At 40.8% G+C, this 13064-nt stretch overlaps 3 protein-coding genes across 4 annotated transcripts; 1 reads left to right on the top strand and 2 right to left on the bottom strand.

Annotated features, from left to right (window-relative positions):
* Positions 1 to 3744: 3744 nt before the first annotated feature.
* On the bottom strand, positions 3745 to 5940 carry BDCG_02447 (endosomal integral membrane protein; the record flags this gene model as incomplete). Its single annotated transcript, XM_045417990.1, has 4 exons — positions 3745 to 3812; positions 3943 to 4378; positions 4439 to 4776; positions 4836 to 5940. The coding sequence occupies 4 exons, from the start codon at positions 5938 to 5940 to the stop codon at positions 3745 to 3747; spliced, it is 1947 nt and encodes a 648-aa protein (XP_045274666.1).
* Positions 5941 to 6498: 558 nt separating this feature from the next.
* BDCG_02448 (PCI domain-containing protein) lies at positions 6499 to 8580 on the bottom strand (the record flags this gene model as incomplete). The annotated part of the gene is made up of 3 exons (XM_045417991.1): positions 6499 to 7764; positions 7827 to 8151; positions 8243 to 8580. 3 exons carry the CDS (start codon positions 8578 to 8580, stop codon positions 6499 to 6501), a joined length of 1929 nt encoding a protein of 642 aa, XP_045274667.1.
* A 219-nt stretch (positions 8581 to 8799) lies between these two features.
* Positions 8800 to 12502, top strand: BDCG_02449. Of its 2 annotated transcripts, XM_045417993.1 has the most exons (5): positions 8800 to 9972; positions 10045 to 10100; positions 10198 to 11638; positions 11709 to 11765; positions 11857 to 12502. In XM_045417993.1, the coding sequence occupies exons 1-3, from the start codon at positions 9708 to 9710 to the stop codon at positions 10735 to 10737; spliced, it is 861 nt and encodes a 286-aa protein (XP_045280063.1). In that variant the 5' UTR covers positions 8800 to 9707; the 3' UTR covers positions 10738 to 11638; positions 11709 to 11765; positions 11857 to 12502. The 2 variants fall into 2 exon arrangements, with proteins under 2 accessions (XP_045280063.1, XP_045274668.1); XM_045417992.1 differs by having other exon boundaries at positions 8805 to 9972; positions 10198 to 12502.
* Positions 12503 to 13064: the final 562 nt, after the last annotated feature.

The raw sequence follows: 13064 nt of genomic DNA on the forward strand, positions 1-13064 counted from the left end.
TTAGTAAATATGATGAAGCTTTATACATCTTTCACAGTACACAGAGCTTCTCATTCAAGAATGACAGAGACTTTCTCAGAATTCATTCAAATCCCCTTGTCAGCTTCTATAATAAAACTCAGATACTTGATACTCTTGACTTCAAAATCACACTTATCAATATCTATCAGTAGTTCTGCTTCTTATAGTCATTGTAATATCTTTCACACATATTCTTGATATTCTTTTCTAAATTCATCAGTGAAGATGAGAATATCATCTAAATAAGTAGATACAAACTCATCAAGAAAATCTCAGAGTACTCAGTTAATATACTTCTAAAATGTACTAGAGACATTAGTCAGTTCAAAGAGTGTGACTATTCATTCAAAGAGATCATAATATGTTTAAAATGCTGTAAGTCATTCATCTTCTTCAGTGATACAAATCTTATAAAACATAGTAACAACATCTAGTTTTATAAACTATTGAGCTCATCTAATCCATGCTAGAGTCTCATTAATAAGAGATAAGAGATATTAATCTTTCTTTATCAGTCTGTTCAGACCTTGATAGTTCACATAAAATCAGAGTTCTTCATCTGATTTCTTTGCAAAGAGAATAGAGGCTGCAGTGAAAGAGTTACTAATATATATGAATTCTTTATTCAACAGATCATTGAGTGTCTTTCAAAGAAGAAGAAGTTCATCTCAGAACATGTTATAAAAAGAGTCTCATGATAATTCAGAGTTTTTATCATTCTTTTTTTCTAACTTGATAAGAACTCTGAACTGTTATAAGACTCTTGTAAGAGAGATATGTTTATAATATTATTTTATTAAAAGACATCTAGATATTCATGATATTATTAAGAGAGTTTCATATAAGAATCTGTTATTGTAACATGGAATAACTTTTCTAGAGCCTTTTTAATATTAGTCAGACTGATGAAATAGATTGACACATGATTCTACTGTCAGTGAACTTATCAGTAACTCTGTCAGTGATTTTAATGATAACTTCTTTTTCAGAGTATTTCATACATATTGACAGAGATCTGTGTTAGATTCATGATCTTGTGAATGTCATCTTCATGAACTCTATTATTATTAGGGAATATCAAGCTTCTGTTTCAAGTATTCAATAAGATGTCTTGTTCAGATAGCTAGACAAGTTCTAATATAAGATTATAATCAAGATTATCAACTTCATATGTGTAGACATTCTCATATTGATGTTCTCTCACATCTATAGTCAGCTTCATTATATAATAGATACAAACATCTTTCAGATTATTAAATTCTGCAAGAAGTCAGAGTTTTGATAAAGAGATACACTGAAGATTATAATATCTTATAACTGAAGATTTTATTATTGTATAGTAATATAGACTGCTGTCTATCATGACTTTCATATTATACATGTTATCAATCAAAGTAGATACAAGAATTACATTCATTATTATCTTCTCTTTAAATTATTATTATTCAATCTCTTCAAGCTTCTGTTTATAAATTTGAATAGAAGCTAATTTTTTCTCTGTTTCATCAGAGCATTCTCATAGTTATTCTCTGAATCTTTCTCTAATGCAATGTGATTGATGCAGACAGACACTGATTCATTCTTCAAACAAGAAGATACATAGATTAATCAGCAGTTGAAAGCAATGTGTTCTGATCAGTTACAGTTAATATACACTTTATATTGACATTAATCAGTAACTTCTTCAGAAGTGATCTCAGAGACTCAGAAGCCTGTTCAAACAGCAGAAACTCTTGCTTATACATAGATATTTGAATCTATTCAGTTCATGATCTCTGCATCATTGTTCTTCAATGCAGATGTATAAGTGACTGAGATGTAATATCTTCTGTCACTGTTCTGTATACTCTTGAGCTTGATAAGACAGTCATTCAATGTTCAGAGCTGTGTGCAGAAGTCTTCATAAGTTAAGTCTTTGTCTATGCTTACAAGAGTCTGTAAGAGTTCAAAAGTCAATATCTTCTTAAATATACTAATCTTTATTCAATTCTCTCAAGATTAATCATCTGCTTCTAGAATCTTAGTGTTGAAGTCAGAAATGAATGTTATAAGAGAAGTATTTCTCTGTCAGATACTCTGTAATCAATCTAATACTTTCTATTATATAGCAGTGTCTCAGAACAGAATATCAAGATATTTCATAATATTATCAGATATTCATAACACTGATTTACATGCTTTTATTCATGAATAGAACTTCTGTTTTATATAATTCTTCAATCATTCATTGATATATTAATCTTAATTAGTTAATGAACTGATGAAATCTTCATCTACACTCAGTTTTACAAGCATTTTCATTCTTCATGATGAGTAGAGAGTGAGATTAGAAGTATTGAAATATATAAGAGTATCTAAGCATTCTTTCAGTGCTTTTATATTCAATTCTGTAGATGCTGGAATTGCATGAGTTTCTTATTATAATAATTATTAAATCTCTTCATATTGATGTTATTGAGTTGCATGCATATCAGCTATTTATTATTATTATAGTTTCAATATTGCTTAGAGTCACTGTGACACTGTATCTATACTCATGTTTGAGAGTTTCATATTATTGTTAGACATGATTATATCAATTGTTAAATGTATAATTGTATAAATATCTTATACATCTGAGTGTCAGAACTCTCAGGTCTTTCACTGATATTCTCTTATAAGATTTTATTCTCTTTATAAGATCTTGTTACAGAGTCAGAGTGACTGATGAGCAAGCTTCTATCTAAGAACTATCTGAGAACTTGATATCTGCTTATCTGTGTTTTCTCTTTCTTATGCATTGTTACATGTTCAGATATCTCTTGATGAATAATTGTTTCTAATGAGAAGATAATGCATGAATAATTGTTTTCTAATAAGAAGATAATGAATGTTTTTATAGTGTAAGAGGTCTACACTGAATAGATCAGTATAATATTGATAGATCTTATATAACAAAGATAAAAACATTAGAGAAGAAAAGAAAGAGAAAGTGTGAGAATCAGTGATCAAGATGGATATTTATACACATATGTGGTGATGTACGCGGTGGAGCTTCAGGGCGGAAGAATATACATGCATTCATAGCAGCTGAGGATCAGTGATTGGGAATGGCTGAGAATCGGAGTGTATGCTACACACGTTCGTAGCGGCCGAGGATCAGTGATCAGGAATGGCTGAGAATCGGAGTGTACACTACGCGCGTTCGTAGCGGCCGCGGATCGGCGATCGGGAATGGAAGAATCTATGGAGTGTAATGGAATAGTCTATATGATTGATCGGGCGCAGCCCGCCACAATATTATTTATAAAATTATATTAAAATAACTGCTTTTTCTGAGTATATAAAATAAGTGATATTCTCTGCAATGAAGAATATATTTTTTAAAAAAATATAAATTTACTGATCAGTGAATTTAGAGAAAATGAAATATATCTAGTAAAAAGTAAAAGTCTTTCTGAAAAATATGAACTACTCTTGTCAAAATATTAGTACAATGTTTTTAAAAACAAAATGTGCCATTCAAGCTATAACCTGTAGAATAGTTAAAGGTTGTATTGATAGAGCTATCTACAAAGAGCTTAATATAGTGGTTGGTCATGTGATCTAGGGAGATCGCCACAGGCAATAGCCGCAGCGGCCGCAGCGGCCAACATATAGTTTTGGGGCGAGATAGAGCGGTTCATAAGCGGGAGATGTTAATCTGTCCCGATATACAACTACAGCCGAAACCGGGTTCAAATTTTAATCAACCTTGATAGATCGATAAATGCGTTGGACGAACATCCAGCTTGCAATTAGACCAATGGATCCTGTGTTGTGAAAAGACATCAGCATTCAAGGCCAAAACAAGGGGGGTTTATTTGGATAAAATTGTTGAAAAAGTGGATGCCAGTGGCTGGCTAGTAAAACTTTTGGAAATAAAGGAATAAGGAGTCATACCAGTTAAAATAAATACTAAAAATGCTATCAGAGCCGAATATCCCAAATACAATACTGCACCTGTCAACCCGCCAAAGCTCACACGGGTTGCCCAGAAGACCAGGGCGTTCAAAAATACGTAACCGCCAGTCATCCCCGCACCAATAAACGCCCGCCAGTGCCATCGGTAATCCTCGGCACACAAGAGGAAATACACGAGCAGAACTGTCGTTGCCGCTGAGGTAATGATCATGAGGCCGTAGCAGAGGAAGAGGAACCCAAACATATAGTAGATTTTACTCGTCCAGAGGGAATGCATGATAAAGTAAAGTTCAACGAAGATGGCGGCAAATGGGAGGAGGCCTGTAATAAGTGTTGATGGGATGGGGCGGAGGGAGCCACCCACTGGTGGGATTTGGCGTGGGATTTGGTTCGTTCTGGTCGGGCCTTCGATAGCCTATAAGGGAAACAGTTAGCAAGAGAAATGGTGGTAGACGTGTAATTGGTGTAGACCTACTCGCTGCTTCAATCCGACCCAGCTACCGGCGACACTAAGAGGAACGCTGATAACAAACCATATCAAAACGGTGATGAGCATGGTTGTGAACGGTACAGCGCCGCTGGATCCCTTGAACCAGACGAAGAGGTTCAAAAAGAAAAATGTTGAGAAGGCAATTCCAGGAGTTAGAACTGGTGTGAGAACTATGAGTTTCTTCCATGCTTCGCCGCCAAATGATTTGTATGCCCTCGCAGCGACGTAGCCACCAATAAATCCGAGGAAAGTATAAAGGATCAATATTATTGTCCCTAGGAATCCACGATTTGAAGGGGAAAGTAATCCGAGGAGCGCAAAAACTAGGTAAAAGTTAGCAAGAGACACGAAATATAACTAGAAAAATATGAACGTCACTTACGGACTGTGATCCCGGTCATCACAAACAGCTGTGCACCATTCCCCAAGAATACGCTGAGGAGAAGAGGGTGCTTTGGGCAACGGAACACGTCTCCGTGGACTAGCTTCCACCCAGAATCCTCCTGAATTCCATCCTCGACAGTTGCAGAGGTGTCATTCAAGTCGTCCAAAGTGATCATATTCAACCTGTTATATCTCGCAATGTCTTTTCTTAAAGCGCGGAGCAAAATAGAGCTCACCAAGGCGACAAGCAAGACAACGAATACGGCAGAGTAGATGAGCGAGTACCAATGAACATTCGGGTCGAAGACGTGAAGATATTTGTCCCAGCGGGTTGCCCACACGGTTGGAGATTCCCTCCAGAACACGCTGTATGTCCACGCAATTGTGGTATCCTCTTCCTCATCGAGAACAACGGGAGGTCCGTCTAGGTCGCATTCTGCCTTCCCATCCACAATTTTGCTATTCTTGTGCGATTCCGGGAGAACTAGAACACCAACAACCCGGTATTTGATTTCCTTCCCCAAGCCGCTAACTGTGTGATAATCTATTAAAATGTTATAGTGGTTGTTGAGAATTGCTTGGCCGTCATCGTCCACCGAACCTAGGGTGAATCCGGGGCTATAGAATTCGGTTCCGGTTTGCTCGTCGATATTGATCTGAGCGGCGGGGAGTCCGTCGATCAACCAGTTAATATTATAGTGCTGCCATATCAGGCGATTAACGAACTTGCTACTCTTAGGGTCAAATGTCACGTCAGAACATAATGGCTTGCAAGTTTCATTCTTGGCCATATGTAGATCGAAGGGAGAGGTGCGGATACGGTCCCCAAATACAATGCTGCCGAGCGACTCCCGAACGTATTTCGGGCCATCTTTTGGCCGGCAAAAATGGAAAGCAGGATGATAATAGTCGTAGGGGATGACGGAATGAAGCTGTTCATCAAGCTCAGATATCGCAGGGGTAATGCGATTAACGTGAAGCGGGACTAGCTGTCCTTGGTCGTATGATGTTGGAGCGACACCTGGCAGATAGAAGGCGGAGGTAAACTGCGGAGAAAGGAGGACGGCGCAGGAGAGAAGCTGCAGCTTCTTAGAACACAACATTTTTAGGCAGCTATCTGATATAGGCAAATTTAAATTTAGCACTGATCAAGGTCGGTCCCCCGGATAGTTGGAGTTACATACTGGCAAGGGCGCAGGTTCGCCAGTTAGGAGATAAACATGGAGAGCCGTTTTCAAGACACCATGTGCGTTTTACAGTGAAAAGGAAGATATCTAGAAGGGAGAAGCTTTATTTGCGAATATAAATCATACAGAGAGCAGGCCGAACTGTAAAATAGCAATTCCAGCCTTGAGAATGGCGTTTCAAGTAGAACAATTGAAGTTGGCTCGGAGGTTTCTTTAAGATTGGCTCGACCGTTGATAGTCACGTGGTAACTATGTAGTCACGTGATGATAATGTAGACGACCGACCCCGATACACCAGCGAATCACATATCATATCAAGCCAAACTCCAATAACTTTAATTTACATCCGCAGTACCGTGCCTCCTTGTAACAGTCCACTCCACCACCATTGCGCCTTGCTCGATTGAATGATTAATAAAACAGAGAGGAGAAAAACCCAACCAAGAATAAAATAATTTAAAAACAGAATGAACTCTAACTTCCTAGAGCGCCGACAGGTCTTGCTCCGCTCAGGTTGATAACACGTGCGCCCATCGCTCCCGCGGGACTGGGGGCCAATCCGCGAGCACTTTGGCCGAATCTTGGGTTAGGGGTTGGTTTCACCCAGCCGGGAACCTGGCCATCTTCGCTTTCTTTAGCACAAATGGTTCGCCATACATTAGGAAACCCCGTTGGGAGGGGCCCTTTCAATCGTGCTCCCGGGATAGCGAAGCGTGGGTTCTTATGGGTTAGATAGCCACGCATCAGATCTTGTACAAGAAGTGAGGCAAGAACTGATTCGACGTCGCGCATCAATGGTGAAGGGGCTTCTAGATCGTTTTCATCCTCTGGTATGGTTCCTGCACTAGGTATATATGCAAGCGCATCAGCGACGAGATTCTCGGCATCTTGTTGTTCACCAGCGGGGTGGTTAGGTAGATCATTTGGGCTAGAGACATGCACCCATTCCCCATCACGGTCGAAATACCCGTCGGGATCGAAGTAGTCATCATAATCAGTAGTTGCGTTGGGCGTAGTATTGTTCGCGGCGTCTAGTTTAGCGAAATCGCGATCTGCAGCGAAGGAGAAGAGCCGCCTTTCTTGAGATGGATTCGACGTTTGTAGCGTTTGCCCAGGTTGGCTTATAGCGGAAAGCGAATGCAGCGTTTGTTTGGACCAACGGGATTCTATCCACATAACGGCTTCTTCTACTTTGCTAAGATAGAGGAATGGTGGGGGGCCTCTTTGTGCCTGGGCTTTCTGATCCCCATGGAACCCGGAGAAGATAAATACTTTCCTGGCAAGGGAACGCCAAACTAGAATCTCACACCTGTTTCGTAATTGCAGCAAAATCCCCTTGCGAGCGAAAAAGTCTGCATGAGGTGAGTCAACATCGAGGTACGATCGAAAGGCACCTAGGTCACCACTGGTGATGATCCGGCATATGGGTAAAAATACGTCGTCAAAACCCTTTGATTCCGGCCGTTCGAGTAGAGTGCTGGATGGGAAACGCCCGAGGATAATGTTACATGGTATTAAATATGTTAAAATGAGGTGCCGCTGTTGGAGTGCTTGCCTATGGCATTGGTTATAGGCGGCCTGCAATGCGGTTTGAGCGGGGAAGAAAAGATTGTTCGAAAAGAGATATCGCCCCAAGTAATAAAGATAGGTTACCCTTTGCGCGGCCGGGAAATGGGAAAGCGGAGGAGATTGGGCATTGATACTCGCAAACATTTGCTCAGCATTTCTAAGTTTGCCACACTGGTCGGTGAATGGTTAGCTGCCTAGCAAGGAAACAAATAAAAACATTACGAGCGAAGCACCTTGAATAAAAGCTTCAAACATAGGTTTGCCATCAAGTAGATTCCCACGCGTTTCCCTTCTGGCTTCCCTTGTGTACTAGCTGCCCCACTCCTATCAGTTAGGCATTTGATAAAAGCTTCACGAACGACATTCGCTGATTTCTCAACTAGCGTGACCTTCTCCGTTGCTTCGTCTGATCCAGCTGCCTCTTTTAGCAAATGCGAGACCAGTTCTGGTCGACGGTCTAAGCCGATTGCTAGCTTCGCGAGCACTTTCGAAAGATATAAAACCGTAGGCAAGACAATGACTCCCATTTGGCTATCGCTCAGGGCAATGACACATTGGCTGTAAAAAGTAGAATCCCGCGGGGGTTATTAGCCATCCTGGAAAAAAAGGGAGATTAATATAGACAGAATGGAATCGCATCGCAACGTACTTTAAGAGCGCCTTTAGTAAGTCGTAGGTATCCAACAGATTCTCAACATTGACGTCCCGTAAGAATGTGAAATACTGTCGTAAAAATATTGGAAAAGCGGACCAAGAGCCATCCGGAATCACAGATTCACATTTTCCCAAAAGGTGGTCGTGATTATTTCTATTTTGCGGGTATTGATTCTTCATCTCCCCAATCATATCGTGATATACAGGGGGCAATGGAGGTTCGATTTGGAGAAAATCCTGTAGCTTCGCTCCATCTCGATCACGGATGAGCTCTGCAATGCTTATTATGAAGCTATCCACGACAGGTGTCGCTCCAGAAGGTCCACCCCACATTTTGAAATAGCGTAAGGACACAGATAACACGTTCACTCAGGTGAATGTGTCGTTTAGGAGTGAGGCGCAAAGTGTAGTGAGAGGCACATGAGCGGAGGGTGAGAAGCTTGGAGACCTTTCCGATCCATCGATAGATGCAGTTCGAATGATTCCAGAGGGTATAAAACACGGCACACAGAGAACTAGTTACGTTACATTACAGCAGAAAAACATGAACAACGTCATTTGACTCAAATGTCACTATAGGCTGCCGTAGTTTTTCAACTTTAGAACAGAATTACTCCCTCTCTCTCTCTCTCTATCTCTCTCTCTCTCTCTCTTTCTCTTTCTTTCTCTTTTTAAGTGCCAATTATAAACCCACAGGGAACGGAGATACTTCTTATCATGAAGTCCACGAAGATTAGTGCCTGTCTTATCAGTTCAATGAAAGCTCGTTTCTCATCCTGCACCCCTTAATCGATCTTGGGCGTGTTGTTCTCTGGTTTGGGGCTGCATGCGGATAGCCACGTATTATGCACTCAAACTGCCACGAGAGACGCACCGGATTGATGTTTTAATTGGCCTTATTCTTAAAACAGATCGGCCTGGCCAGTGACTACCCTCGACTTCGTTTACTTTGGCGCATACTCTTAATCGAGGCGGTCATTGTTTGTGGGGAGACAGGGTCCGGCGCATCCCTTTCATGGTTTCACGACATCTCAGGCAAATTATTGCAACATGTTGGGGTATATTTCCTTTGGAGGATTGGACAGTGTAGACTTCCTGTGCTTCTCATCACACATTGATATCTCAGTGTTTATTTAAGCATATGATTTTATTCTTTGAATATATAGGGAAATACTGCCTTATTTTTACCTATTCCCATCTTTTATCCTTTCCCTGTTCCATCCCTTTTTGATTCACTTGTGGGTTTTGCACACCTCATTCTGTTGCCCACTATTGGCCAGCTGTGACAATCATTTCCTGGCCAACATCATCCCCTGATCAAAACATCTGTGCCTCTAACAACAGCCTTGATATACTGTAGCCGTATCTACTTCGTTCTTCGTTCACTTCCTACATCTTGCATACATATCCTATCTGTCTGTTTACTCCAAATTTCCATATCGATTCTCCCGAACAGTAAAATGCGCCCTTTTCTAACTACCGCTCTCGTGGGGCTCGTTGGTTGGGTTTCCGCGTCTGCTGTTTCCACACGACAATACTGTGGTCCAAAGTATGAAATGTGCGCTGCAGAGGGTGCCATTTCAGCGGCTCCTCCTTCCATTGGCCCAGACATGCGAAAGCTTTTCGTCTCCGTGGTAGAATCAGTTGACGTTACAAACCCCTGGAAGCGAGGGATTACCAAACGTGTTGATGCTGTTCAACGAGCTGAATTGCCTGGTCTTTGCTGTATGTGGCTGCCGTATATTAATAACCTAATCCGAAAGTTGACGGCCAGATACTAAAATACCCTCTACATAGGCAAGCTTGGAATGGAATGCCGGCTACTTGAGAATTATCAAACCTCTTTTTGCTGGGTATGTGCTGTGTATCCATATAAAACTAGCCGCAACGTCATGCCGCTCTGTTTCTGGCGTGACAATCGAGAGAGCGGATAACACTAACATTTAACAGGATCGATTTACAACAAACTTCTACCTTGTCGATGGCTCCTATGGCAGTATTCTGACTGGAATTTACAACACCTCCGCTAGCGACACTATAGATCTAGTCTCGGGCAAATACACACGCTCCAACGGGGAAACAGGAAATATCTACGATGGTGACGAAGCATCTAAGCCTAATACTAGCACTATGGTTCTTCCTCCGGCATGGACAAGCAAAGGTGTCGGTACTGCCATTCCAGGCAGCGAACTGGGAGACGGAGCGACATATACAACCACCATCCCTGGCATCACTAAGGATCCCGTGACTATCCCGCCGTCCACAATTCCTGCGTCAACCATCGACGGCACAGTCATACCGGGAACCACGATCCCGGGTACAACTATACCCGGAACTACATCTCCTCCATCTACACTCACCAAGACGAGACCAAACCCAAATGAAACAGGGTCCCCGTCAGCAGCGGCTGGGGAGAAAATAGTAGCTCTGCCTATGATTGAAGCGATCTGTTGGCCTGCTCTAGTGCTTATAGCATTTTTAGGTCTGTAATCGAACTTTGAATTGGGTTCCTTTACACGAAGGCAAACGGGTTTCAAAAAATTTGGTATCGTTTTGGCTACTACGCTACGTTGGAGGTTATTTGTTCTCACCAAGTTTGCCCATGTCTCCATAGACGCAAGCCGCCAAGTCTTTGCGGATGGAGATAGCCCTAAACTTTGTCAAGCGTAAGCTATCAGTGGGCTTCAAGACATGTGATTCCAAATGCAAAATGTAATTTCACAATAGAGAGCCAAGAAGCAGCTTCGGTACCCTATATTCATTCCTCTTTTGTATTTGTTCTCATGAGTTTGTTCTGTTCCTGCTCACCTACGGTTTAGCGATGATAAGGCGAGTATATATACGAGCGTCAAAGCAGTCATAATGACAGGAGTCCTTGATCCACACTTACATTACTGCGCTCGATCAATTCCTTAACGTTTAAGTCAATATTGCTCCCCTCAACTGAACAGGAACTAGTTATTCTCCACGCCAAAAAGGACGGAAAAATGTGTTTCTTGAAATTCATCATCTCGACCGTACTACTTGCATTCATAAAACTATTACCTTTCAATGCGGCTGCGACTAAACATGGACAGACAAGGGAGGTATGTCGCCCCCATTTAGTTCTGTTATACCTGAAAATCTCTGGTCTAGAAGCTGAGAAGGTTGTTGGAGTGTTGAAAATCGTCCACTATTAGCAAATCAATTAAAAGCGAAAATGAGACTTCAGAGATCGTCTATTGGGCATCTCGCGGCTCTCGCTCGATACAATATCTTCAATAGGTACCCTACCCTTTAACTAGAGAGACTAACAAAAGACTATACAGGTTTCCTACTTTACTGGTCCTAATAAAACCAACCTAGAGGGTATCATCCCAAAGGGTATATGCGAAAATTTCAACAACGTCTTGTGCGTCCTAATCCCCCCTACAGACCAGAAACAAAGCAAATGACCACTGACATCCCATCTCCATACCAAGCACCGGAAATAGTGGCTCCCTAGAGATTCCATATGGGATATATTGCAGCATCTACGAGTGTGGCCCCCTATACTTTCCTGTATTTACTTTCTTCCATTGGGTTTGAGAATCCCGCTAATGATGTAACGACTACTGCATTGAATAATAGTTCGACAAACTGTACTGGCAACTGGATCTTTCAGTTAAACCACCCAGGAATTGATGATCTTTCGGCAAACCTTGTCCCATACCTTATTCCGCTGTCCATGGAATGTTTCGAATATGGAGACTGGTAGAGTTGCCACAGCCGAGGAAGGGGATGAGAGGAATTGGGCAGTTAAACTCGGATTTGAAAAAAGGTGAGCTTTCACGTCAAGGGCTCTGATGGTTAAATGACTGCTTTGAGTCTTGGTCTGGGAGATTTATTTGAGTGACAAACCAAAGGAAACTCCCGCAGCCAAACTGAAGTCAATTAACACGCACTTTGTACGTATGCACAGTCGTACCTCGCCTCTCGTTATTCTATCAGGACTAATCAGCTCGGTTAAAACGCATGTACTGGGTATACACGTGTCGGGTATTTCGTATGAATATATCGGAAACGTATGAATCTCATATGTAACAAGATATGCACCACTATCTATCCTAGCTAGTTCCATACAAAATATAGGGATTTTTATAGGAAAATGAATGTGCGAGCCAAGAAGCTAGCAATTAGTGAGTATTAATGAGCAATTGTAGTAGGCTGATGATGATAGGAAAAATAGTAGTAATATGATGTTAGTAGAGATCATAGCATATGACCTCTTATTTTCCAACACACTCTCTTCAGCAAATGAAGCATGCAAAAGAAGTGTAAATGAAGCTGCAGAGATTACTGCAAATATTAAGACAATTTAATCATAAGAAAAGAATTAAAAGAATAAGAAGATAGAAGAATAAAAATAATCATCAAGATAAATCATTTATATTCTTATTTTACTTACACATTGATAATATTCAATATATTAACTAGGCTTAGTAACTTGACAAATTCTGAATGTTTCTGACATAGCAGATTTTTAATGAAGCTGTTTACTAATATCTGAGTTATAGATACTTAATTAACTGTAATATTACTGAATTAAACACATTCTCAAAGTTAGCTACTGAATATATTAACATAGTAGAGTTTTGTGATAATGAAGAGATTTTTCTTTATTAAAATCTTAACAGTTTGACAGTTATTATGTAAGAATAAGTACTTGCAGATGATTATTCTGTTGAGAGTCCCGCGGTTGATCGGCTCTTCTATCAGCAGATGCTGGTGATGATTGAGCTCTTTTGCCTCAGTAGTCTACAGATTATGAGACTGTTAAGTGTGAGCTCTGCTGTGAT

The sequence above is a fragment of the Blastomyces dermatitidis genome (assembly GCF_000003525.1).
Source record: "Blastomyces dermatitidis ER-3 genomic scaffold supercont1.3, whole genome shotgun sequence".
In the NCBI taxonomy this organism is placed as follows: domain Eukaryota; kingdom Fungi; phylum Ascomycota; class Eurotiomycetes; order Onygenales; family Ajellomycetaceae; genus Blastomyces; species Blastomyces dermatitidis.